Raw genomic sequence first — 27,705 nt, forward strand, 5'->3', positions numbered from 1 at the left:
AAGAAACATTACAGGGAATTGTAAATGCATTATGTTGTATTTTCAGTATTAAGTCACTTGCATATTGCACATTAATGGTGGCCATCATATTTATCTGCTCACTCAACCTCCAAGTCATGAATTGCAGGCATATTCTCACACATGACAGATGGATGGATGGATGGAACCACCTGAGTCTGGTTCAATCTACTGTTAAAGGCCCTTTGCATAAAAACATGAGTGTTTGGTAAGATCTCGTGCAATAAGAGTATGTGCGTCACCGCTTGTTCAGCAGTGCTGACTTGTGCGTGAGTGATACTTTGTTTTGCACAATCCACTCGGATGTCTGGATGGATTAAAGAGAAGTGAAAGAGTGGTTGTTCTTTGCTCTCTTTGGGTTATGAATTGGCTAAAAAGTGAACATTATGTGTGGAAAATGTTTACAGCTGAAGATGAATTGGGGGAAATGTGCGACAAAATCAGAACCCCCCAGGTGCGACATGGAGGAAAAAAAAAAGATTTGAGAGATCTTGCAAATCTATGAACTGAGAGGACACAGTGAAAACTGGGTGGAAATGCGTCATCTTTCCATTTCCCCCCCTCTAATTAACTCGAATTAATTAGACTCTAATTAATCAACTCACACAAGACAGTTTTCCTTTTATAGGAAAATTTTAATAATTATTCAATGTTCTACATTTTACAGTAAATATACAATTACAAACTTGGCTTAGTTATAGTACTAAGATCACTAACTGATCTTACAAAAAAAATAACCTCAACATAAAAAAACATAAAAAAAAAAAAATAAAACAGATTTACACTTCATATCACAAGCCTGACACAGGTCCTTCACTCTGGACCAAATAGCTAACAAACAATTCACTTCTATCAACGCTGAACAGACGTTGGGCTTCGGTTTCCAAAACACAACCTTACGGTAAATACCATAGCATGTGCAAACTGGGTACCAAACTAAAACTTCCAAAAGTTGGGTTGTTCCTAATACTCGATCCGAGACGGATTGGATGCAAGTATGCTTTCTTTCTTGCTTGCTTGTATTTTTTTTTTTTTTTTGGAAGACAAGGAATTTCCACTTTTTGCATCACACTTAGTGTCAAATTGAACCAAGAGTTATCGCTGACATAGTCGGAAAAAAAAAACTGCAGCAGAACATCAAATACAATTTAGAGCCTACTATTCATTGTGATAGTAGTGTTTTCTTTTTTTTTTTTTTATTAAAAAATAATATAAGACTTAGTAACGGCAAAGAAAAGGAAGGAAGGGGGTGGTTGAAAATGGAAGAATGGAAGAAGAAAAAGAGGCGCTATGAATATTTTGGTCGCATTTTCACTGGGAAAAAAAAACAGTGAAAAAGAGCATAAAATATATGCCGGGGGGGGGGGGGGGGGGGGGGGGGCTCCCTTTCCCGCATAAGTACAATGCCAAAGAGAGTTAACACATCCAAGTGTTCAACTGTCCATTTCTACTTTAAGTGCAAATTGAAATCGAGAGGCAAGGAATGGAGTCAAATGAAGGAAAGCCGCCTGCTTTGTGCTAATTGTTTTCTCTAATTGTCCAAAAAAAACAGCCAAGCAGGTCTGCCTTCCCGTAAAACAATGTTCCCCAATAAGAAGAACGTATAAGCACAATATACAGTACAATGTATTGTAGAGCGTCTTAAAAACAATTCTCTCAGTGCTCCAAAGGTTCATCTGTTCAAATGCTCACAAGACATTCATTTGTTAATACAGTGGAACCTCTGTTAGAGTATTTTTCCGTTTACGTCAAAAATTTTACCTTTGTTCTCATACAATATGGCGCAAGTTGTGTCGTGTTGTATATATAATTGTGTTCCTAAGCTATTTTTATCATAAAACATCCCTGTTTACACGGAAACTGCAACCGGTAGCGTCCCCAGCTAGGCCGCCATCAGTCGTTGACCGAAATGTAGTTCTTTGCTAACTAATACAGTTACACCACAAGTCGCAGATTTTCTCACTGATCGGGGCTGCAAAATAACTATCAGTCCTAAGCTATAAAAAGGTGTTTTTTGTTGCTTTCCTATGGGGAAAAACTATTTTGGTTAGTGGTTGACCGAAATGTAGTTCTTTGCTAACTAATACAGTTACACCACAAGTCGCAGATTTTGTCACTGATCTGGGCTGCAAAATAACGATCAGTCCTAAGCAATAAAAAGGTGTTTTTTGTTGCTTTCCTATGGGGAAAAAATATTTTACGTAGTTTTGATTTGAGTCCGACCTTCTGGAACGAATGAATGACCCTACCAGAGGTTCCACTGTACATCATTTTGGCTCACTGTATCCAATCATTTCTTAACATTTGCTGTTTTTTTATTGGCTCAGTGATGTAATTATTAAAAACGGCCAAACATTAATGTGTATTAGGGCTACACTGAAAACGAGTAGAATTATATAAATTCTTACATTTTTCTTACATTTTAGTGTCAACATTCGCCAGCAAGTAGAAGCAGGTAATATAACAATAGTTAAAAAGATTCCATTTAAGAAGGTATTATTCTGACTTATTAGTACAATATTGTCTTCTTGTGACATAGATGTTTTGGATAATATTAGCAGTACTTTTTTTTTCCTTTTCAATGTGACCCTAATACTCTGTAAATTAGTAGTGAGAATTGCAAAATTTGGGACTAAAAATGGGACAATTTCAGAGGCGAGGGTTCGAATGAAAAGTTAAACAAAAAAAATAAAGGGTGGTCATGGAAGGATTCTGCATTATGCAAAAGAGAAGAAAAATATATTTAAAGAGGTAAAGGGTGGCACGGACAAAAATTGGAATAGACAAGAGGAAAACAGTAAGACAGGATAAAAATCGGACAGGCAATTATGCAATCAAACAGTGTGAGAAAAGAAGACAGTCGTACAAAAACAAGATTCACAGGAAGCAAGACTTAATAATAACAGAGTTCACTGGTTACTTCGGAGAATAAAAAGCTACTGAACAACAGTGAAGTATGGCACAAAGGAGACAATCATCAACTAAACATGCTCATTCAAGCCACTCAGTCGAGGTCTAGTAACCAAACGAAGCATCTCGGGAGGTTCCCAAAAGTGTGAACCCTCACCTCCATCGTCTCCCAAACGTGCACCCCCTCCCCACTTTGCCTCAGTCAGGTTATGTAAAAGGACAAATGCACTTAAAAAGGAGGAGCTCAAATCAAATACCTAAAGCACAAACAGTAGCTGCCACACTGATGCAACCATGCTTAGCTAGAAATACATTACTGTACCACTTGCTGTATAAATATACTGCTTTTTTTTTAAACTTAAGTGATCTGATGCGATAGTTAAACACCTGAATATTATGCATACCCATTGTGCTGAATTGACCAAACAAAATAAGTTTAATTGAGAAATACTGTAGGTTAAATAAATCCTTAAGACTAATGACATTACTGCTGTCACAAGAAAAATCTATTTTTTGTTTTTGCTTGAAATTCAGGCACATAAACTTAAAAAAAGAAAAAAATAGAAACAACAATAGATATGGTTTTCATCCGACAGCAGCTTTATGCAATATTTCTTGAGCATTAACGCTCTGGTATACAAACGTGTGGACTAAGAATACCTCAAACACTCCACTTTGTGTTTATTTTTAATTACAATATAAATAGCGTCTTCCTCACTCTTGCACTAAAAAGCCTAAGTACCTGGTTACTTACTTAGCATTAAATTATAATCATCAACTTATGCATTTTTGTTTCATTTTGTACAATAGTTCCTCACAAAGTTATTCAATATCCAAATTGTTGATATGTTTTACTCTTCTTACATGTAATAGTCGTTATTAAGGCTGCTTATAGAGCCTGGATTTTTTTTTTTTTTAGAGACAGTTTGAGGCATTCCCTCATATTTTATTGCAATATCAAGCCTCCTCGTCGACATACCTCTGTAAATGTTTACAAAGTCGCCCCCATCTTTTTTTTACCCCCCAGTCATTACTGAAAAAGCCACGGATCTGAATTTTAGCGCCTTCCCCCGTCTGTCCTCAAGCCAAGAACCAATGACCAAACACTGGCTAAAGCTTCGTAAAATAAAGATTGTGTAAGTGTTAGTGTCCAATGAAAAGCAAGTGAGATATCACTTTTTTTTTTTTTTACTTTTCCCACATGTTGTACTTTGTTTTCATTTTACAGCAGCACTGATTTCCATCATTCACTTAAAAGCAGAAAAACTAAAGGCAAAATCACCCATGCAATGGCCAAATTTGGTGTTTTAAGTGAGTTTTAGTTGGAAAAGTAGGAAGATGGCAAATATCTAGGCCTTTTTTCGTGGTTATTATTATTAGAAGTATGAATATCCTTGAGGAAAAGGCAATCTTTTGCACCACTCTAAAGGATTCTGGTACCTTCTAGCACGGATGTGCTTGTACAAAGAAAAACACTACTTTTGGTCATAATTTAAAACGGTCTGAATTACACTTTTTTGTGTCACTTTTCAGCCAATTGAACAAATAAAAACGCACTGTAAATCTGTGTAAAAAAAAAAAAAAAAGCAGTCAACTGTGAATGCTTTCCTTTGAATGCCCGTTTATGTTACAGTTTAAAGGAGTGTTTGGTTATTGGTCCTCGTCTGGATGATGTAACGAGACCACACTATTGATGAATGAACTGTATCATCAACCAACACAATCCCTTTTAACTCCTTTATTCGCATTCTATGACTAAAAAAACCAAACATTTGATTTTATTGTGTTGTTGATCAATAACATTAGAACTAGCAGGACTGTACAGTAAGTGCCACTAGGTGGTCGTGTTGTTGCTGACCGCAGGAGCCCCTGTGCGAGTGACGAGTGTGTGTGGCGAGTGTTGCACGACCACACGTTATTGTGAATATTGACCTACGCTTATAACATAAAAAAAACATGACTCCCCTACCCCAAAAAACGATCTTGAGCTATATTTATCAACAGTGTCAAAACATACTAACCTGCATAGTATGTAGCATGAAGTAAGTGGTGGAGACAAGAGAGACAGACTCACAACAAGACAGTGACGTGCCGGAAGACAAGTGAGGTTGGATTAAAAGTGAAATTAAGCAAATGACAAAAATGATTAAAAAGGAACTGCTGGTGAAAAAAGGAAATGAGAATGTGAATAGCAACAAAATAAAGAAGCATGAAAAAAGAAAAAAAACAATTTGCAAAAAACTGAATTAAAATTGGTAAAAACTGTGCTGATATCTAGTTGTTAAAAAATTTGGCAGCATAAGTCAATAGGTCTTTGCAATGGCTGATGGAGATGATATTGAGGGAATAAGTGCGCAATAGTTTCCAGCCAACTGAGCAGCAGGCAGGACCACACACACACACACACACGCACACACACAAATAGGGGTTGACCAAAACCCGTCACTGGTCAAGCGCCCTTCTGGAGTTCCAATTAAAGACCTAGCAAAAGAAAGCAGGAGTAAAAAAAAAAAAAAGGTAATGACTGGTTGGCAAATGAACAGAGAAAAACAAAAGCAGCTTTTGTAAAAATGTTAGAGAATGATATTAAAGTGGCTGTTGCACTTTAGTTTTTGTTCTGCAGACATGGTGCAGAGTTCCCATGGTTACCGGGAGCAGTTGCATATGATGGTGGACTCCAGATCTGGAGAGAGACAAGAGGAGGTACACGTTGGCGATTTATTCCATATCAGACAACAGGAGGGAAAGAACAGAGGGAGTGGATCAACGCTTACATTAATGGGTGGGCTCTACCAGTGGGGTGGCACGTAGCTGTACCCAGGTGTCCCCTGGGGCCTGTAGGTGGGAACAGTAACGGGGTGTGCTCCGATAGGGGGGTGCTGGGGCGTTGTCAGCAGGGTCCCTGCGGGATATTAGTTCAGCAGATGAGATTATTTATGCTAATTTATGATAATCAGACAACATGAGAGTATGTTAAGTCGCTTATCAACAGTGCAACCTCAAAGTTGAAGCTTGAGATTTGTTTTTGTTGTTTTGACAGGGGTTCGCTTCTCTTTACACTTACATTAGAAGTCTGAATGTCATGTATATGTCAGGCCAATGACACAGGCATGTTATTGATAGTCTCTTTGACGTCGTTTTGGAATAATAATATTAAAGTCAACTGATCGAGTAAGCATAAATAAGCTTCTAATATAGAGTAATTTACTGTATATCGCATCAGTATTTGCAAAGCCAAATAAAATGACCTAAAACAGGGAATCAGAAAACTGTTTATTGTTTTCATTCTATCACAATACGCAGTTGTAAACGACAGAGCCAAGTTAGAGCTTTGGATTTCAGATTTCACACCCTGCGCATCTCGGCAACATAAAAATACCTCCAATATGGTCTCACCTGCACTCATGGCCATGGTTGTCCCGGCTACCATCCCCATGGCAGCCATGCCGTTGTTACGAGGAGCGGGTACAGGGACTGGGGCCGGGTAGAGGGCTGTGGAGGGGATGCTGTTTGGTTGCACCACGGTGGTGTGATGGATCACGTGGGGCTGAGCTGCATACACCGGTTGGGTGTAATATGCACCCTGCAGAAGCAGCAATTAGGCATTGGTACATATTGGATAGAACACAAGAGGTATTTCATATATTTTGAGTTGTTAGGCTTAGGAATTTAAGCACATTTATGATTTGTGCGCATGCAGAATTGCATCCAGTGTGAAGAAAAAATGTAGTGAAATAGCCTTAAACATTATGGGTTCTATTTCCATGCAGTGGTGATTTTATCCAGCCAATATTGTAACCTGGTATACTGGGCGGCGCACCAGCATCCTTACCTGTGTGTACAAGTTCTGCTGTGGGTAGGCACTGCGGATGGGGTACATAGCTGTCGGGTATGGGGTAGGGGTTGGGGTGTAGGGCGGAGGTGCTCCATTTGACTGAGTGGGGGGCACTTTGTAAGGGGTACCCGCTGCAGTATATCCTAAAAAAAAAAAACAGAGGAAACAGATGAGCAAAGCAGCAACCACCGGAGAAACTTCACCCCAGGCTCACACTGAATCCATCTCCGTTGCAGCCGCCTCAAGCACCCTGCAAGATTGAAATCCCTGTTGTAGGCTCACACTAGCTCCAGCCGGTTTGGGGTCTAACTTTATTAGAGCACTCTCTGGTCAAACTGTGGCTGGAGTGGAGCTCGCCGCTGCGTCACTTTGCGGCAAGCTGGACTGGATCAGGACCGGAGCCGCAATGAATTCAGTGTGAGCCCGGAGTCAATGTTCACTTGTGAATGCAACAACTTAATGATAAGTCTCAAGACATGTTGAGAATAGACCTAAAAGAGGATATATACACATACTTATAATCAAATTTGGGATGAGGTTGGAATCTGGGTGGTTAGGGGGGTGGGACTAGATAAGTCTTGACTTCTTCCCATTCCCTTTCGAACATGTGTTTGTTTATATGTACATTGGTATTTTTATTAGTGTTGATTTATGTTTGGTTTGTTGTGCTTTGGATGATGTTCAAAATAAAGAAGGAAAAAAATAAAATTTGCAAGAAGCTTGGTTTAAAAAAAAAAATGAAGTATTTGTATTTTCTGAAGAAACCTCCAGATGGAGCACTGGTATTATGTTTTGATGCCTTATAGCATTACAGCAAAGCATATTACAAACATGAACCTGTCATGACATTTGCCAAATTTACACAATTCTGTCAGACTAATACACAGTCACTCAGTTATAAATGATACTAACTGTTCTATGACAGGTTGGAAAGCTCGGAGTGCTCAGAGAGTAAATGCATTTGTCTGCTGTTGGATGTAGTAACTCTAAATGGCCACTTGGAGGAGCTTGAAGGTCAAACATGCTACTAGCTAGTGATGCACAGCTTATGAAAGCACTTCTCTCACACAAGGACAAGGGAACAAAGAGGTGCAGAAGCTGCTGTGTGTGTGTGTGTGTGTGCGCGCACATATGTATTCTCATCTCGAACATGCATTGTATGGTAAGGTTATGTACTGATTCTCTAATGGTTACAGAAAATAACGGCATTCTTTGGAGAGTAATGTTACTGAGCCTATAAATTCTACATACAGCATAAGTACAGCACCCTAAATTCATAACATACCAAGAACGATACAGTCTGTGAAACAATATGCAGCTGGAACAAAGCAGTGTGTGCTTTGAATTACCTGACAATGCGTTTAAAAAAAAACAAGCACAAAGCAAGGCATCTATTCGGAATGGTAATATAGTAGTACTCCGAGTTACGAGTGTCTCAACTAACAAGTTTTTTTTTTTTTTTTAGATAAGAGCCATATCTTGGACTTACGAGACAGCTTCAGATAGCCTATGCTAATTGGCGTACCCAATGCCTGTGCGAAGTTTGTTAGTGGCTCATTATCTAAACGGGTGGTATAATTACTTAGTCGTTGCAGGCTACAAACATTTCAGTGTTGTGCTTGCAGTTATTTTGCAAAACTTTGTTTTTCCAACCATCAATCTGAAGAAAGTGAGTGTGAAGGACAGTGCAAATGACGTGCAACAAATTAAAGAAATTCTGAAAACACATGAACAAGGTGTACAGATGGGACTCACCAGGTGGATACCCAGGACTTCCTGTTTGGTAGAGATTTGGCGTATATGTGGGTGCCGTAGTAGGATAACCCCCTGGATAGCCTGATGGACATCAGCGAGAAAGACATTAAACCAAGGAATCATTTCCCTTAAATGTAATGTTTGGATTTGAGAAGGCTGTTTTCAGATGGCGCTCATTAAAGAAAGGTTGTTATGCACAGACCAAGTGCGCGGATGAGACACACTTGCCATTAAGATGTGAGAAACTGAGGATCATTGGTGTTGCCTGTAGACGTGTACGGAGCCCTCAAGCGCCATTACATTTACATTACACGTCATACATTTACAATATAAAAAAAAAAGCATCGAAGCTGGATGATGAGGGAGGTGCAACCCAGACAGCAATGCTATTATTGGCAGCCAATCACACGGCCATGCAGCTGTGAGCTGACTGTTGATTATTTGAGTGAACGACAACATTTATTCTTCGTCTGACTGGGTTTCATTTGAACAACACAGATGGCTCATTTCCATTCATTACTATACTGCTTATTCCGCTTGGGGTTGTGTGGGAAGATGGAGTCTATCATAGCTGATTTAGGCTGAAGGCTGACACTGTGACTCCCATTTGTTCACCCATAGTCTTACGTTATCATTCTTTATTGGTGTGTATCTATACATTTTATAATTTAAATGTGTTTAATAAGTGTGTGAGGCCTATTTAGGGCTTAAACCTGTACTGTGTCTAGAGTGAACAATGGCAATTGAAGAGAGATGGGGAGAGTTCTGGAGCTACAGCTTTTTTTTTTAATGCTTTTATTGCAAATGTTGAACCGAAATCTGACAAAATCATCAACATCAAGGTAGCAGGATGGGTAGGAAGTGAGCCATGTGTCAAAAATACACATTTCATGAGCGTATCAATTCACCGAGAACATAATAAGAGCTACTGTTTACAATTAGCTGGGTTTCAAATGTATTAGAAAAGCGTGTTGCGTGTGAGGTATACCAAAAAAAGACGACCATTCTAATATACAGGAGTTGAAATAATCCTATTCTTCCACATTTTGCATGCAAATGAACCAAAATCATCTCTTTTAGTAGCTTTGGTCCACTTGTTTGATGTGCACCACGGTTTATGTGGTCTCATCAGAGTATTCACAAAAGAGACAGTTTTACAAAAAGTGTGAACACAGCCTCAAGAGCAAAAAAGCAGAAGGGACGACAACCCGGACTGGTCGTCATTAAATCGTTTGTGAATGCGACACTGAGTGGGACTTGATACATTGTCATCTGCACAAATGTCAGCTACATGAAACACTGCACTAATAAAAATGCGCCCGTAAGGTTTTTACCCATTTATACTGTACAAATGCCCACTAGGGGCACGATGCACTTGTATAATAAAGTGACGCCTCCTAACAACATGTTGACATTGGTGATATGTACAGTTAGTGTGTGTGTGTGTTTGTCTTGCCTGTGAAGGCCATGTTTTTGGGGTTTCCATAGGGGGTGCCAGGCTGGACAGGGCTGTAGACTGGATTCATGGCTGAAGACAACCTGTTTTTGCTGAAAGAGTTTGAAAAAGACAGGAAAAAAATATGGCATAAGAAAGGATAGCACCATAAGTGAGGGAGGAGAAAGACATAGGCCGTAAAAATGACAAATACATCGTTTGGATTATCAAGTGCACACAAAGATTGGCACACACAACAAACCCCTATCCCGACATTGTTATGGCAGCATTTAGCCTAAAAAAAATAAAAATAAAAAATTCTCATCACACCTCAAGCAAAGTCAACAACACTGATCTAAAGCGGTAAGGATATTGAAGAAATTTACTAGACATTTGATCTCCAGTCAAAGTGTCACACTCGAGAGCTTCTTTGTACTTACCTGCATAAAGATAACATGGGCATGGGCAAGTGTTGGTGTGTGCAAGTGTGTAGATTTGTTCCGCGTACCTCTTGTGCGTGTCTGGTTGATACATGAAACTGAATTTGTCTGTGGGATGCCCGCTCGCCATTTCTTGCTGTATGCAAATGAGGAAGGAGTGGAAGTGGATATGCAAATCTGAAATTAAAACAGTGAGAGGTCATGATTACAACGAAAACTAAAATGCAAAGGAAAAAAAAAACAGCAAAAAAATAAAAAATAAAAAAGCAAGCATCAGTGTACACAGCAAATGGTTCGTGACTGCAGCAGGGGATGCGGCCGTGCAGACAGCGTGTCCGAGTGAGCGAGCGTGGTCACGGCTGTGTCTGAGGAACCCAAAAAGGCCCCCAACTGCATTCATTAACTTTGCTAAAACAAATTATACAGTCCCCTTTACCCCGTGTTAATTCTCCACTATCCTATCATTCATTCACTTAAGTGTTGCCCTCCATCCAATGCTGACAAAACCTTGTAAAATTGTTGGCAGGGTGCAGACCTTTGACCGCAGATATCTACAAAACTTCGGTTTAGAAGATTGATTGAGACAAGGAAGGGTACTAGTACAAAGATTTTTGTAGAAAACACAATTATTTGAAAAGTGGGGCTTCAAAAACTGAGGTTAAACAAGTGACACAGTGTGCAGGACACATTTTAAAGCATCCAACATACACATCTTATTGGTTGGTACCCCAACTGTATTTTATGTCATTTTATTCACCTATTTCACTGTAAAAGCAAAACCTCAGTTGAATTGACTCACATTGACTCAATTATGTTTACAAAGATCAACACAAAGATGTATGTTCATGTATAATTAGAGTTTCATTGGTGTCTCATGCTGCTGCTCTTAAATATGTTTAAGAATAATTATGATGAACACATGGAACTGCAAACAAAATATTAAAGCAGGTTATAAGCAGTGTGATGTGCCGTGCTGAACATCCAATAAAGCCGTTTATTCAACATCAAAACAATGACAAAGCAAAGCAAATTAAACAGCGCATACAGTCTTGATGCTGTACATGTTGGCACAAATGAGGAGAACGTATAAAGCGATGAGTGAAGTTGGTGTTCTGTATGGATCTTGTATCTGAAAAAGGATGGCACTTTGATTGTGATTTTAGTGCAGCCTTCAATGTGCATACAGCATTGTGGAAAATGGGCTGGCCGGTACCAAAGTGTCTACTAATCCATTTGGGTTTGTTGTCTTCAGGTGCGCAATTATGCCCATAAAATACTTTGTTCAGGAACAAAGCCCAGTCAGCGAATATTACCACTGTATATATTGACTCTGTCTTTTCATAAAGAAATAATTTATGAACCTTTTAAAATATTGCATTAATGCACTCAGCACAAGTTTCAATGTGCCAAGAGCACATGTCAAAGGAATGGGAACGTTGCTCATTAACACGGGACAAGCAGCTAAAGCAGACCCTGAGGTCATACCCTGCAAACATATCACCTGCCAATTACAGCTGCATCTGAATGCACCAATGGATGTGTTGTGGGCAAAGGTGATGCCGACTGAATGAGCCAGAAAGAAAAGGGGGGAACCCGGTGGTGTCTAATGAGCATCTATGTATGTGTACAAAAACAAACGAGCCCATGTGCCAATGTGTGTGATAAGTAGGGGTATATATTGTAATCGCAATCCCTTTGTTTTGCTGCTTGTCGAGGAAAGCTGGTGAGGCGCTTCCGGCATTCCATTTGCCCAAAAAGGATCTGTTCTAACGAGAAGATGCTCTGTTCAACATATTTAGACCATAAGTGAAGTAGTGAATTTCATTCATTCATTCATTTTCTCCCGCTTATCCTCATGAGGGTCGCGGGGGTGCTGGAGCCTATCCCAGCTGTCTTCGGGCGAGAGGCGGGGTACACCCTGGACTGGTGTCCAGCCAATCACAGTGCACATATAGACAAACAACCATTCACACTCACATTCATACCTATGGACAATTTAGAGTCGCTAATTAACCTTGCATGTTTTTTTTTGGAATGTGGGAAGAAATCGGAGTACCGGGAAAAAAACCCACGCATGCACGGGGAGAACATGCAAACTCCACACAGAGATGGCCAAGGGTGGGATTGAACTCGGGTCTCCTAGCTGTGAGGTCTGCACACTAACCACTCGACCGCCGTGCAGCCAGTAGTGGATTTGTTGCCTTTAATCTGTCAATTTCTTATCACAACAAGCATACAAAAATTTGTATGGTTGTACTCAAATTATTCACCTCCCATAAAATTACAAAAAACACAAGTCCAGTATCAGAAGTGAGAGTATACTGCATATATTGTAACGGTCTGATTCAAAGCGGTCATAGCCCAACATTACCAAATTTGTAGTAAATTTCTTACAATTGAGTGATAATAGACAATACTTGGTGCCGGAGGACATGGTTGACATGTCGCTTGTTGGTTAAAATCAATCAACGACCCCCAGACATATAATTAGGTTAAAACCGTTCTCAAGAGTTTTATTGATAATACCTGGAGCATCCCCTTATGTAGTACTCTACAGTAATGTTACTATAATGTTCAATGAGACACATAATCAACAAACTTGACATTAATTGCAGGTGTTAATTATCTCACAACAGGTGCTGTAAACCCTAACAATAAATCCACAATAAAATAATACACAATAAAAACACAGGAAAAATTGATACTCGGCTCTGAACACCCAAAATCACTTCCTGTACGCGTATCACTCCTCACTCTTAGGGGAACACATTTAAGGTAACACACAAGCACGAGTCTTATTTATTACAAATAGATTATTTACGCTTATTGTGTCTACTATATTGAGTAATATGAGTGTAAAGGTGACTATAGGGGTGTTAGTTTGTGTTTAGTTTGTGTAAGGGCTCTAAAAGTGAACGATAAACTTTTTTTCTATGCTCCAACTATGACAATATTTCACTAATAAGGAATCTTACTTTATGGAAATGATACACAGACTTATTTACAGGCGGGTTTTGTCGACAATGAAAAAGATCGGCGGCGCTTCATTCGAAAGCAACTCACCGACATTCTCAGTGTGCTCTCCCTGCCGCCGGGCTTCCTTTAGAACTTACTTCAGATTATTGTCTATTAGCAGTACTTCAATTGGGCTGAGCTTTAACCCCAAGGTACAGCTCTACAAACACAACCAGAGCACCTACGTGTTAATAACGCTGCTGGGGTTTTGTGCCGTGTGTTGTGAAATGCTGCACATCTCATTTTCGAGATGTTCCTGCATATTTTATTCAACCGTGTTAATATAATTGGTCGTGTGCCTGAAAACAATAATGAGGACTCCTCTCCATAAAAGGGAGATCCATGAAGCCCACAGGGACGAGAGTGGATTATAATGAGAAGAGCAGAGGAGAGAGAGAGAGAAATATTGTGAAAGAATATACCTCACTCACACATGCACACGGTAACAACCATTCCTAGGGAACATGTACAATGCAACACAACCAACCCCCATGCCCATTCTACCCTCCCACATAATACCTCACCAGGCATCTATTCTTATAGCAACAAATCAGAAGCAGTGGGCGTTATCACACTTCCATGCAGTAGAGAATAAAAAATGTGTCACAAAGCACCAACCTCTGGACAGAGGACGGAAAAAATTAAAAGTGATAAACTGAGTGTGGACTATGCTTGAACAGTATATGCATGTTTAATATATTCCATGATTCTCTGAGATTTATTTGTGCGATCCAATTATATATATTTTTTACAATCAGCATTTTTGTTTATCAATTCATCTGTTTATTTTTACAATCAGTCATGAGTTTTTTTTAGGATCAGTAGTAAGAAAGTTGATGATATGACTGATATGATAGTATGAATAGAAAAACCTCCTATTTCAAACACAACAAAGTGCACCCCTGATCAAGTCCAAAAGGAAATAAGTGTTACAATGTTCAAGTGCAGCACGATAGAATCAGTGGTCTCTCTCTCTCTTTCTGCCCAAACAATGGGGCCTGCCTTGGCATCTATCGGCTATTTTAAATCTAGGACACAGCCAGACACGTCGGGGCATCACCGTCTTCCCATTCTCCATGTGCTGGCTTCCACCTCCTCCTTTCTCCTTTCCAAAAGCAGCTCATCAGTCACATACCTCTAGGGTCTACAATCCCCCACATCAATGTCACATTGATGTTGTGGCCCGCTGCCTGTGCAACCCACTTCCACAGGATGCTTTACATCCATTTAGGATGCTATAGTATTTAGATAAGGGACCACATTTCCCTGAAATATGAGTGAAAATGAAAAGATGAGATAGAAAAACTACTGGTTCCGATATGTCAAAATGGGGAATACATTACATGCGTTTAAGTCGGTGGTTCTCAATTATTTTCTGTCATGCTCCCCCAAGGGACAAAAATGTTTTCTGTTTTTAAAAATACTACAGAAACTCAAAATATCCATCTATTGGTACAGTACAGACTGCACTTGCGATCATTTATTAAAAAGAAAAACACAACAGAGAGGGCTAGATAATTGAATCATAATATTGCGACGGTCTTGTTACTTTGTACAAGAAAGAAGAAACTTCTGACTGTTAAAAGGTGGAAATACAACAACAAGCTTTCATCGCTTGCAGCTAAATTACATCATGCAAGGTGGAGACGTTTGCTGTTGGTGTGCAGCCCGAAAGTGTAGGCTGTAGCCAGTAAACTGTTTTCTCTTTTGTTCTATATCATCAAAAATATTTATCAAAATATTTCCTACAATTTTTTTATTATTTTATCCAAAAAAAGAGAAAACTCTGTGTTTGTTGTATTTATCAATACACTTTTGTGTGCAACAAAATGTATATCTGAGAGCAGCAAATCATAGCCATATAGTCATCGGTTTATATTAGGGTTGTCACAAGATCTTGCGGGAGATAAAAATGTGACAAGATTTGTCATTCAGAAAAAAATGCCTTGTGGGTACTCGGCCCGGGACAATAATAAATGAATTAATCACACAATAAATGAACTGGATAATTCTGCTCGCCTCCATACATTGCCATACGCATGCAACATCTGTTGAGCCCTTTTGTCATACGTTGCTTTGTCTCTATGGGTGGAGGCGGGGCCGCTCGCATACACACACAGAGTGCAGAAGAAAAAAATTTTTTTTTTTTTTTTAACTGTCGATGTTAGTATCTCATCTCATTCTCGTTCACCCAATTTTGTGAACCGAGTGTCTTGTGACACCCCGAGTTAAAACATTTCAACTGATGAAAAACAGACTACTTCACAGTTTGTGGAAATCATCTCCAAAAGGAAGTACTCAAAACACAACAGAGAGAAAAACAAGGAGTCAAACATGATTATTTATACTATGGAGATGGGTGTTGATGTCAACCCACCCGTCTGCAATACCCTGACATAATTCACACTTGACAGTGGAGTTTATCATTCTCTAATCAACGATGAAAAACTCGTTGAGTGCTTAAACCACATGGCAATGAAGTGTCGCAAAGACAACAGTCTGTTTTAAAGCCGGCCTATTGTAACATTTAGTGACTCACGCTTTTCTATAGGCTTGACAGCTTTATGGCGGCGACGGACCGCCCACCATTCACACACACATGACGCAGCACTCAATATACAGCCCAACAAAACCCGACACACGGCTCAGTCGCCCTTCCCCTTCCCTTTCGCCTCTCTGTCAAATGGCAGGCAGGCGACGTCACTTTAGATTGGAGCTGAAATTAAACTGGCTCCTGACACTTTGACGGGGCTTTTTGCACAAGTCAGCATGAGCAGACTTTGAATGAAGCAATGAAAATAAATCCCGACAATAATCGCATGGAGTGCTGCAATCTACCCAGTTGATTTATACTGTACTGTGGTGCTATTAGCAACTCAAAAGTGCCATAAGACAAACTGTGCAACACATTGTTCATGTTTAAACGAGTGATATACACTGCAAGATTTATTGACAGTGAGGAGTCGGTGTGGATGCAGCTCGACTTCACAAAGCTGACCTCGTGTCTTTTTTTTTACACGGTAAAATAGTCGAGGGTGAATCAACAGAGCCTCTGCTGGTTGCAGCCACAAAGTGCACTTCATGTATCCTCGCTGCCTTAGAGATGCCATTAATCAACAGATTAATCGGTTTCACAATCTATGCAACCTGCTCCTAATTACATTTCCTCAATCAAAAAAAATGTTAGACACTATTGCAGGCTAGCATGTGTTACCAATAATGTCTGTAAAAACAGATTGCACAAACAAAAGTCTATTACTAATTAAACTGCGTAAAAAACTGTTGTGCCTTTTCGTTTAGCCTGAATAAAATAACTCACTGCTTTTGGTATACACGTAGCATGAATGCATGCAAAAAATTTGGAGTCATTGAGTGGTTATTATAAGCTAAATATTCAATAATAGCAAACTTCACTCGCTAAACTTTGCCAAATTGCTACCATTAGCAGCCAAGAAATCGACAGTGTGTGCATATGTTGCATCAGCGCAGCTTACAAACTCAAAGCAGAGGCGGAATGTAATGCTTTTCATGTTAGAATGTTGGCTCCCTCTAGGCGGGAACCCACTGCATACAGTCCCTTTAATGCAGTGCATCTCAAATAGTGGGGCGTCCCCCGGGGTGCGCTGTGAACCGTCAGGGGGACGTGAGGCAGTTTTAGTTTTCGGTTTCAGTGCAGAAGTGCCAACATAACATAACTTAATCACAATGCAGTTTAACTCTAAAATACGCTTGTATACATCACTGCTCTCCATTTGGGTGGGGGCAGGGGGACACGAAAACATTGTCCTCTTGTGGGGTCATGACAGGAAATAACTGAGAACAACTGCTTTGATGACAGATAAATTGATTGGTGTCACTTATCCCGAATTATCAGTTGAGTGTGTGTATGGGGGTGAAACAGAGACTGAACAGAATCATTTATTGCTTGAAAACAATGAAAGCTTGTTATTTTGCCTGTTTATTTGCGTGTGGCAACTAAAGCTCCAACAAAACGAATATGTTGTGCTAGTTTTTAAGAAATAACACATTTTGTTTTGAGCCAAATCCAGAATGATATACTGTTTAAATGGCTTATTTATTTATAAATTGCAGCAGCAAATGCATCATACAGTCTCACATACATTAACTGATTATCATCTATAAATTATTTGTCAATATACAGAAAATAATTACTTAAATTGTGCAAAACAGTTTTAACGTCCCTTGTCACATTATGGCCTATTATCCGTCAAAAATATGCATGTTTAAGCATATGCTCTACCATCTAACATTTGGAATAACGTGTATTGATGTAAAATATAAGACGCATTGCTTCGTAAAGTGAAGATCTATAGTAATGAGGTGCGTTTGGCTATGTTGCGCGGTGCAAATGTAATCACGTGACGACCCTGAACGCAACTTATCAGTATACCCGAAAAACACCAACAAAAACACAAGCAACGCATTGCACTTTTCCCGAAAATGTTTTTGTTTATTTAAATTACGTGTTCATGTTTTTTTCTACCTGTCTCAATGTAGCGTGTGTGCTGGCATTGCGTCGCATTCCAAAGACTGCGAGTAACGCCAAAACAGCCATTGTTGGACAAAAATGGTCACACTCTAACAAGCTTAAGACACCATTTTGAATAGCCAGCGTTTTGTAGATATCAACACGGAGATGCCATCTTGCCAATTATATCACCGCGTTGACTGCATTGTGCACAACTCTTCCCATGTAGCCCTTGCGGGAATCTACATAGACTCAAAATAGTAGGCTACAAATGTTAGCTTAGCTTACATGCTACAGCAACATCACCTTGCATCCTTGCTCATTTCTGTTCATGTTAGCTTAGCTTGTATGCTACAACAGCATCCCAGTGCATCCCTACTAGCGCGGCTAAAACATTCACAATCAGAGGCTAATTTGGGATTTAATTCACAGGAAAAACACAACCGGTGGGCAAAGCAGGACTTGATTAACTATTCCCGACAAACAGCCACAGCGACATTACAATTAGTTTCCATTCCGCTCTGCCATGTACACCGGCCCGTTTTAGCCTAGCTAGCCCGCTAGTTCCACAGTAGCCAACAACACGGAGGACAATCGACAGGGGGGGAAACGAACAAAACAAACACCTCCCAAGTCCACACATGGACGTGAGTGTCCTCCACAAGGCGACGGCGACACTTACCAGCGTCACTCTATCGAAGAAAACAAGATTCCACGGTGGGTTGTGAAACTGATGTGCTCGTTTTTTTCTCTGGCGTGGACTCTGCTTCGGGTCGGTGCGGACTGGCTGCGCTGGAGCTGCGTTGAGTGGGCCCAGCTAGACACTGTGATCCGCCACAGACACGGGCGCCGAGTGGGGGATGGGGATGCACTGCCGGGAGGGAGGGAGAGAGCGATGGATGCGGGGATGCAAGCAGAGAGAGCACTGAAGAGCTTTTAATATTAATAAGTCAAACAAGCATGTCCTTTAAACCATCTTTTTCTGGTAATTCTGCAGTCTTTTCGTATCGATAATTAAGCCAAGTGAATATTGATTGTTATCAAGCAAATAACAAAGGTAGGTCTGCTGGTGTAGGTTAGCCTCCATTGATGAGTAAAGATGGTTAATTTGATGTGATTCCCGTCGCTTTGGTCTTTGTATGTTTGTATGAAAAAGACTCTGTTATTTTCGATTTTACATTATTTGTAAACACGCAGCATCGCTAAATTTCCAAGTTGACGTCCACTATTTCAAATACAGTCGCGTGTGCACCGTAAATATAGCGACACAATTGACTTCACGGTACAATAGCGACACCCAGTGGCGAAAAAGTTCGATTTTTTTAACATTTCTCTGAGCACTTCCACACTTTGCATTTAGAAGTGCGTACTGCAAAAATGCCTTTAGCCCCTCAGTACCCGGATGCTACTATTGGTCAGTATGCAGCGATGAAGCATAATATCCTCAACAACCCATCGCCATCTTGGATACGTGGCTGAAGAGGCGGGACTAGCTCGTTTGGTTTCAATTTACAATTAAAAAGAAGCGCGTACGAAAAAGACAAAGATGATTGATTTTGTAATCGTCACTTCCGTTTAAAGTGCAACGACACTAATGGATTCGGGACATCACTAAACTGTCAAAATTAAGGAAGCGAGTAACGCGGTGTACGTAGTTTACATACTTGGAAGACTGATAGTGCGCGTAGATATTTGATGTATTTTTAGTTAATGTAATTAAATATCTCGAGTAAAGTTGGAAGGATAAAAATAAACCTAAAAGGATCAATATTCAGGAGTATCAGTGTTCCTTTAAGTCATTAAGTCAATAAATATCTCAAATTAATGTCATGCCTATGCCTGTGGGCACTTCCGGTATTACATCAACTACAATTCCCATCAGTCAATTCGACGTTCGTGTCGACATTCCACACAACACAAAAAGCCTTACAGGTCCGAATGTACAGTACTATATTCTGAGTTATAATTTTAACCTCAATTGACGTCTTGATAACTTAATATAGTATTTATACACCAGTGTGCTTTAAATGTTTACAAAAATGACATTACCAACAAGAATTGTAGGAACAATTCTAAGGTTTTTTCAAGTCCTCGCGGGATTTCGGGCTTCCGGTAGCTACGAGAAAGAGCTGTCCAGGGTACTGCCACTGTAAGTACAACCTGAGCTAGTAGCAATGTGCTTATGTGTCCGACATGTTACTTACAGTAATACGATCATATGGATGATTTGTGAAACAATATGTGTCAACAGTACAGTCGTAACTATACTGCTTGAACTGGAAACACCCTAAAGATCTCAGTGTACTAATATTTGTACCATAACCTTTACACTAACTTTTTTATTATCATGTATTCCTTATATTTCAAAACGTATTCCCTTGTGTTTCACATACACAGGACATGACTAGACAAACAATAATAATATGACACTATAAAGAAATACATTACATGTTTTCTCTCCCTCTTTTGTCATCATTTTCAAAAAGATGGCTGATCATAAAGTGTCATGCAGCGATGTCCCAGACCGGCATACCCTGCTCCAAGTGTCTGACTCACATGGCCTTCAGTTGCTGGCCGTGCTCAAATCGTTTCGAGAGCGAGGTCTTCTGTTCGACTTTACCATAATAGTTCAAGAGCAAAGTTTTCCCTGCCATCGCTGCGTTCTTTCTGCATGCAGTGATTTCTTCAGGTATGTATATCTGCCAACATTATCTGTATTAACCATATTAACATTAACTGTATATGTGGAACTTGTTTGGGTTTATCCCATGGCTCCATGGATGTATATTCAAAGTCAGCTGGGATAGACTCCAAGTCAACAATAAGTGTTATGTAAACGAATGAATAAATTAATGTGTTTATTTTTTAGAGCTATGTTTGAAGCGGACATGCGTGAACGCGATGCTGGTTCAGTAACATTACGTAACCAGTGTCCAGTTGTGGTGGGCTCCTTCTTGGACTTTGCCTACTCTGGCGAGATTCTTATCACAGATGGAAACGTGGACTCGCTATTTCAGCTTGCTTCATTTTTACAGGTAGAAACACACTTTTTTTGTTTGTTCATGTCTTTCCTCAAAACCAAAGGCTAATTAATGTCATTGGTCATATCAATATTCTACTACAGTAATAGAGCCTGTATCATGGTTAATTGGTTCTAGATTTGACCATGATAAGTGAATTTCTGCAAAGTAGTATTTGTTATTTATAAATGAAACATCTTTGTAGTTAGAGCAAAGAAAACCTGTTTATTACCTTCTAGATATGACTTTTAACGTAATTCCAGCTCTTTCTACAAGAAATAACACCTCTTTAGTCGCCTTGACACTCGTATTGCCCAATATACTAGATATAATTAGATTACATAAGCCAGTAAATACATAAATAAGAGTTGTGCTTGTGTGTTTACGGTAAATGTGTTCCTTTGGGGTGTGGAGCGAAGTCCAGGTTTCAGAATTGAGTATGAAGTTAGCGTGGGTAACGGCCTCAACAGTAGCCCAGAGTAATTTGCCTGTTGGGAGATCATGCAAACCTGCAGTAAAAGCCTGTTGTTCTGGCGATCAAGTGTGTTGATTGAGTGTATCACTCAACGTTACATTAACAACTAGTGGTACCACAGTTTATTTAGCTATTTTATGCTTGAAAATGCTCAATTTAGGCAAAATACACTGATAATAGCTCATATTGCACCCCAAAACAGCATAATTTAAAAACTGTGATAGAGTGAAGCCATAATATTTGAAGCTCAAAGTGGCGAGAGATGACTATATTTACTGTTTTCAAAAGACAAAGGTTATAAACTAAGCTAGAAGTGCCTCACTTTTTCACTTTTTGGAATGCTTTACTGCAGGGGTCTCAAACTCAATTTACTGGAGGTAGGGTCTGGGTGAGACTGGGCCACATCAGGTTTTCCAAAAAAAAAAAAAAAACGCATTTATTAAAAACAGTAATAAAAACAATAAAAGCGCTGATAAAACATTCCACTGTTCTCAAATATCTTCATTTTTATTTTTCTGCACAAAATAAACAAATCAAGAATAAAGAAAATCAATCAATCAGTCATGAATAAATAAATATAATAATAATAATAAAACAGCAAATAATAAAAACTTAAGAAACCACATATAGTTGGTGGGTAGACAAATTATTTTTTTCAGATTAAAATGAACAAAGCATTATTAGAGCCCTGTAGACATGACAAAACACGACTATAGTCACATTTATACTCTTTTTATTTACAACATATTGCGCAACTGCAGGGTCTTGAGACACATGCTAACTCGCAAACTAGAGAGCTAGCGACCTAAACGGTAGCCTCCAAGTTATTTCCTTTAAACTTAAAAAAGCCAAAAACTTACCACTTCCACACTGATAGGGAGGATAACTATTAACAGTTATTTAACCTTTAACATGAACATTAATCAAACGTAATAATTTTTTCTGGGTACATGATACCATACAGCATCCATATCAAACTTGCGCGGGCCGCACTAACATTAAACTTTCATATCAAGGCGGGGGCCTCAAAGTAGTGTCCTGCGGGTCACATCTGGCCCGCGGGCCGCGTGTTTGAGACCCCTGCTTTACTGGCTGTATATTTCATCAAAAATATATATACAGTACATACGTATATGCATTTTTCTTGTTGTGTCCTCAGGTATCAGTTCTGTCCAGAGCGTGTAGTGACTTCTTGCTGGGAACATTGGATCTTGGTAACTGCTTGTCACTCTTATCCCTTGCTGAGGCGTATGGCTCAGTCACCCTCTATCAAACTGCCACCGACTTTGTGGTTCACAACTTCTACAACCTTTCCATCACACAAGACTTTCTGGATATGCAGGTTCACTTTGTCAAGTTAGGACATTTTTCTTTGTCCATGTACATTTTGTGTAACTGAGCACTATTGTAGGTGAATGTGTTGGAGGAATGCCTTAGGTCAGATGCCCTCGGTGTGCCCAGTGAGGAGGCTGTGGTGATGTCACTTCTCAGGTGGATACGCCACGATATTCCTGTTCGACAGAAGATGCTACCGAGACTGTTATCTCTCACCAGGCCTCACCATCTACCTCCACGTTCACTTAAGGTAGTCACACACTCGAGGCCACATTGTCCTGCACAACTTGTTCATCATCTTAATTCTTCCTCTTGTCTGTCAGACTCTTCTTGAATCAGATACTCTAATGAGAAGCGATGAGTCCTGTACGGTCCTCCTCTCAGAGGCTCAGGGCAGACAGACTCAGCACAGTGGGCTGTTCACAGACGCCAGGCCTGCCACCACAAAGAGCTACATTTACATACACAAGACAGAAGAGAACGGAGAGATCTCCTTCTCTTTCTGCTACTGTGTAGCAACAGACCGGTGGAAAGAGCCTGCAATGAACGACAGGGAGGGGGTGACAGCAATGCCAGACCCACCGGGCTCCCACCTGACTAGCTATGCTGAGAAGGTATGTGATCACATAGCCGTAACATAAGATACTCATGTAAAATCTAACAACGTCATAGATTGTGCAGGTTTTTCATTTCATTCAACATATTCCTCCCTAACTACTTTATTGCTTCCAAGATGTTTGTCACAGGTGGTTGCCGTGGAAACTGTCGTCGAGCAGTACGTCTCCATGTGGCAGAGCCTTTCCATGATGCTACCAATGAGGTGTGGTGCTTCTGTCCAGTGTCAAGGACCTGCACGCCCGTTCCTGCCATGCTAAACCCCCGAACCATGCACACAGCTGTGGTCTGTCTTGACCGTGTGTATGTCATTGGGGGGCGGACTCATGGATCTAGAGAGGATACTTCCAGTCTGCTAGAGGTACTTTTTTTTGTGGAATATGCCTTTGATGCTCATTATTACCAACATGAAGCTACTTGTGGCTGCACGGTGGATGAGTGGTTAGCATGCAGGCCTCGCAGCTAGGAGACCCGAGTTCAATTCCACCCTCGGCCATCTCTTTGTGGAGTTTGCATGTTCTCCCCGTGCATGCATGGGTTTTCTCCGGGGACTCCGGTTTCCTCCCACATTCCAAAAACATGCTAGGTTAATTGCCAACCATAGGTATGAATGTGAGTGTGAATGGTTGTTTGTCTATATGTGCCCTGTGATTGGCTGGCGACCAGTCCAGGGTGTACCCCGCCTCTCGCCCGAAGACAGCTGGGATAGGCTCCAGCACCCCCGCGACCCTTGTGAGGAAAAGCGGCAGAAAATGAATGAATGAATGAAAGGTATGAATATGAGTGTGAATGGTTGTCTGTCTATATGTGCCATGTGATTGGCTGGCGACCAGTCCAGGGTGTACCCCGCCTCTCGCCCGAAGACAGCTGGGATAGGCTCCAGCACCCCCCGCGACCCTCGTAAGGAAAAAAAAATGGTAGAAAATGAATGAATGAATGAAGGTATGAATGTGAGTGTGAATGGTTGTTTTTCTATATGTGCCATGTGATTGGCTGGCAACCAGTCCAGGGATAGGCTTCAGCACCCCCGTGACCCTCTTGAGAAAATGAATGAATGAATGAATGAAGCTACTCGTGTTCTTATGCGTTTAGGTGGAGTATTATGATCCAAAGGCAAGGAGCTGGTTTTCAGTCAGTCCTCTACCTACTGCAGTCTTCTACCCCGAGTCCAGTGCTTGCGGCAGCATTATCTACACACTGGGATCAGAGGTAGAGATAACTGAGTCTTTCAACCCCTCACTGGACTGCTTCTTCAGCTATGACGCCCGGCAAGACCAGTGGAGCCGCCTGGTGGCAGAATTTGGTCAGTTCTTCCATGCAATGCTCGTCAAGGCTGTATCGATTCATAACACGCTGCACCTATGTGACCTGTCCACTTATAAGGTGGGACTACGATTTGTACTGATTTTTAAAATTAAAGTTTGTTGTCCTGTAATATGCATGTGTTTTTCATCCAGGTGTACAGTTTCTGCCCACAGACATGCGTGTGGAAGGGTGAGGGATCATTTGAGTGTGCAGGGTTCAATGCCGGAGCAGTTGGTACAAAAGACAAAATATACATCCTCGGTGGAGACTATTCCCCTGACGAGATTACAGATGAAGTCCAGGTAGGACTGGGGTACAATTTGGGTTGGTTGCCAACCAATCGCATACAATGTGGCCAGCATTTTGGTGTTAACTAAAATTTTTTTGTTTCCATAGGTATACCACAGTGACAGGAGTCAATGGGAGGAAGTGTCGCCCATGCCGAGAGCACTGACTGAATTCCACTGCCAGCTCATCAGCTTCAACAGGCACAGAGACCCATGGGGTGACATGCGCAAAGAGACAGAAGCACTCTAACTGACAGAAAAAGTGTTAAAAAAAATAAAAATGTTATTCATATTTCAGATTTTGTTTGCTTGTTTAGGTCTCAGGTGTTAGGTCGCATATTCATTTTATGTGAATAAAACAAAAAGGGGGGCTGCTTGACGGTCATGTGGTTAGCGTGCAGACCTCACAGGTAGGAGACCAGAGTTCAATTCCACCCTCGGCTATCTCTGTGTGGAGTTTGCATGTTCTCCCCTGTGCATGCTTGGGTTTTCTCCGGGTACTCCGGTTTCCTCCCACATTCCAAAAACATGCTAGGTTAATTGGCGACTCCAAATTGTCCATAGGTATGAATGTGAGTGTGAATGGTTGTTTGTCTATATTTGCCTTGTGATTTGCTGTACCCCGCCTCTCACACAAAGACAGCTGGGATAGGCTCACATTTCTACTTTTTTTATTTACAACATATTGCGCAACTGCAGGGTCTTGAGACACATGCTAACTCGCAAACTAGAGAGCTAGTGACCTAAACGGTAGTCTTAAAGTTATTTCCTTTAAACTTAAATAGCCAAAAACTTACCACTTCCACACAGATAGGGAGGATAACTATTAACAGTTATTTAACCTTTAACATGAACATTAATCAAACGTAATAATTTTTTCTGGGTACATGATACCATACAGCATCCATATCAAACTTGCGCGGGCCGCACTAACATTAAACTTTCATATCAAGGCAGGGGCCACAAACTAGTGTCCTGCGGGCCACATTTGGCCCGCGGGCCGTGTGTTTGAGACACCTGCCTTAGATAAAACAATTGGGCTGAATACCAAAGCAACTAATACACGGTAAATACAGTAAGTGACTAACAAATTGTCCATAGGTATGAATGTGAGTGTGAATGGTTGTTTGTCTATATTTGCCTTGTGATTGGCTGGCGACCAGTCCAGGGTGTACCCAGCCTCTCGCACAAAGACAGCTGGGATAGGGTCCAGCACCCCCGCGACACTCGTGAGGATAAACGGTAGAAAATGAATGAATGAAAACAAAAAGGGTCAACCAAATTGTGACTTTATTGTCAGTATAAACATTCCCATTCCAATTTGACACCCAAATCAATTTAAGGGTGTATCTTACTTGGATGTCATATTCTTACTTATGACAGTAACAGGCACAAAATGAGCTGCACAATGTTTAGAAATAACTCAAAATGCTGGTTTGATTCCTGTAGTTTACCCTCCTCTTTTTTCTGGGGCTCCCCTTTGTTGTTCTCATGCCAGAGAAAGACATTTTCAGTGCAAAAAGTAGCACTGAAAGGCACATAATAACCCTAAAATCTTTGATACCGTAACTGCATCACAATCACAGGGTCTCCAGAGCAGCAGAAACCATGCAGACGGCATACAATATCCCCCATCTTGTCATCCACAGGGAATTCATTAGTCCTGATATGTTTTAACCAGCAGCCACATCAGCAGAACGGTGATTAAGACGATCATGAAGTTCAGGAAGAGTTCCTGCACCGAGCGGTCCATGGCTGTCTTCCACACGGGCCCGGGATGCAGACACTGGCGAGGAAGCAGCAGCTTTTTATGGAAGTGTGCTGGAGTTGAAGATGGAATTTCAAGGTTTCCAATACCTGAGATTGGAAAAGAAGAAATATAAAGCGAGGGAAGTATTGAGTGTGAATGGTAGGAAAATCAAGCCCATTATCAATAATATAAAAATAATATAATAATAATAATAATAATAATAATAATAATAATAATAATAATAATAATAATAATAATAATAATAATAATAATAATAATAATAATAATAATAATCAAGCCAATTATAACTGCAGTTATAATTTACTTGACGTGAAAAAAAGAGCTGTTACCTTTTTTAGTGTAGTCACTACAAACAGGATGCTAGTTAAATGCTCCGGTAGGACAGTTGTGTGTCTTGATTTTCCCCCCAAAAAACAAAAAAAAAACCACAGCGTCTGCACTGGTTTTCTCTGCGTGTCTATTTGCGGCCAACGTTATCCAGCTTTCTGTCCTCACCGGGTCCAGGACTCAGTCCTAAAGTAGCCAGCCTCAGTGGACCGCCCATGGTTAACACACAAACATAATGATGTCACACACACTTTTCAGTGAACAACCAATCAAGTGTGTTATTGTCTCCAATCTGGTCCACTGGAGTCTCTCCTGCAGCACATAACCATACACAGTCGGTTTATTTATAAATCATTATTGCTACAGATACAGTGAGGATTACAGTTGCTTCAAATACAATAGCCACATCATCTCATGGATAACGGAATGTGTAACAGTATCAGGGCAGTGAAGCTATGCACAAGATGAATAATGCAGTCAACACAGGAAGCTTGTAGGTTGAAGTTCAGCTGATACTATACCATTCATTGTGTTGCCATCCTGTCTGGACACTAAACCCCACTTTCACTCCACTGTGGAACTGATGGGACCTCGCTTACTTCCTGAAAAGCTGATCTTCTGCAGCATATTTTGCTTTTCTTCACACAGTAATCGATTATTAGCTGCTGGAATG

The 27,705-nt window shown here is 40.4% G+C and overlaps 3 protein-coding genes across 7 annotated transcripts; 1 reads left to right on the forward strand and 2 right to left on the reverse strand.

The window, feature by feature from the left end:
- Positions 1–632: 632 nt before the first annotated feature.
- Positions 633–18,775, reverse strand: fam168a (family with sequence similarity 168 member A). 2 transcript variants are annotated; one of them, XM_058079942.1, is made up of 8 exons: positions 18,580–18,775; positions 10,462–10,570; positions 9,975–10,066; positions 8,519–8,599; positions 6,761–6,906; positions 6,325–6,511; positions 5,703–5,830; positions 633–5,611 (listed from the first exon to the last, which is right to left on the reverse strand). In XM_058079942.1, the coding sequence occupies exons 2-7, from the start codon at positions 10,521–10,523 to the stop codon at positions 5,718–5,720; spliced, it is 681 nt and encodes a 226-aa protein (XP_057935925.1). In that variant the 5' UTR covers positions 10,524–10,570; positions 18,580–18,775; the 3' UTR covers positions 633–5,611; positions 5,703–5,717. The 2 variants fall into 2 exon arrangements, with proteins under 2 accessions (XP_057935925.1, XP_057935926.1); XM_058079943.1 differs by lacking the exon at positions 10,462–10,570 and having other exon boundaries at positions 18,580–18,768.
- kbtbd3 (kelch repeat and BTB (POZ) domain containing 3) lies at positions 17,859–25,231 on the forward strand. Of its 4 annotated transcripts, XM_058079941.1 has the most exons (11): positions 17,859–18,614; positions 20,384–20,586; positions 20,767–20,932; positions 22,552–22,606; positions 22,718–22,734; positions 22,804–22,977; positions 23,051–23,341; positions 23,461–23,703; positions 24,435–24,725; positions 24,800–24,949; positions 25,044–25,231. In XM_058079941.1, the coding sequence occupies exons 2-11, from the start codon at positions 20,384–20,386 to the stop codon at positions 25,182–25,184; spliced, it is 1,731 nt and encodes a 576-aa protein (XP_057935924.1). In that variant the 5' UTR covers positions 17,859–18,614; the 3' UTR covers positions 25,185–25,231. The 4 variants fall into 4 exon arrangements, with proteins under 4 accessions (XP_057935924.1, XP_057935921.1, XP_057935923.1 ...); XM_058079938.1 differs by having other exon boundaries at positions 17,862–18,614; positions 22,552–22,734; XM_058079940.1 differs by lacking the exon at positions 17,859–18,614 and adding an exon at positions 18,808–18,882 and having other exon boundaries at positions 22,552–22,734.
- A 976-nt stretch (positions 25,232–26,207) lies between these two features.
- Positions 26,208–27,240, reverse strand: LOC131134716 (sarcolipin). The gene is made up of 2 exons (XM_058080279.1): positions 27,035–27,240; positions 26,208–26,791 (listed from the first exon to the last, which is right to left on the reverse strand). Exon 2 carries the CDS (start codon positions 26,685–26,687, stop codon positions 26,592–26,594), a length of 96 nt encoding a protein of 31 aa, XP_057936262.1. The 5' UTR covers positions 26,688–26,791; positions 27,035–27,240; the 3' UTR covers positions 26,208–26,591.
- Between the last annotated feature and the right edge of the window lie 465 nt (positions 27,241–27,705).

Source organism: Doryrhamphus excisus, chromosome 8, assembly GCF_030265055.1.
Source record: "Doryrhamphus excisus isolate RoL2022-K1 chromosome 8, RoL_Dexc_1.0, whole genome shotgun sequence".
Taxonomy (NCBI): domain Eukaryota; kingdom Metazoa; phylum Chordata; class Actinopteri; order Syngnathiformes; family Syngnathidae; genus Doryrhamphus; species Doryrhamphus excisus.

What these genes read in the sequence shown, in the direction of transcription:
- fam168a (XM_058079942.1), bottom strand. Translation starts at nt 10,523, where the DNA reads ATGGCGAGCGGGCATCCCACAGACAAATTCAGTTTCATGTATCAACCA. An exon ending in CAACCAGACACGCACAAGAG is followed by an intron (nt 10,067 to 10,461) that starts GTACGCGGAACA and finishes AAACTCTTTCAG; the next exon opens with CAAAAACAGGTTGTCTTCAG. An exon ending in AGCAGAACTTGTACACACAG is followed by an intron (nt 6,512 to 6,760) that starts GTAAGGATGCTG and finishes CTGCTTCTGCAG; the next exon opens with GGTGCATATTACACCCAACC.
- LOC131134716 (XM_058080279.1), bottom strand. Translation starts at nt 26,687, where the DNA reads ATGGACCGCTCGGTGCAGGAACTCTTCCTGAACTTCATGATCGTCTTA.
- kbtbd3 (XM_058079938.1), top strand. Translation starts at nt 20,384, where the DNA reads ATGGCTGATCATAAAGTGTCATGCAGCGATGTCCCAGACCGGCATACC. An exon ending in AAGACTTTCTGGATATGCAG is followed by an intron (nt 22,735 to 22,803) that starts GTTCACTTTGTC and finishes GCACTATTGTAG; the next exon opens with GTGAATGTGTTGGAGGAATG. An exon ending in TGACTAGCTATGCTGAGAAG is followed by an intron (nt 23,342 to 23,460) that starts GTATGTGATCAC and finishes ATTGCTTCCAAG; the next exon opens with ATGTTTGTCACAGGTGGTTG.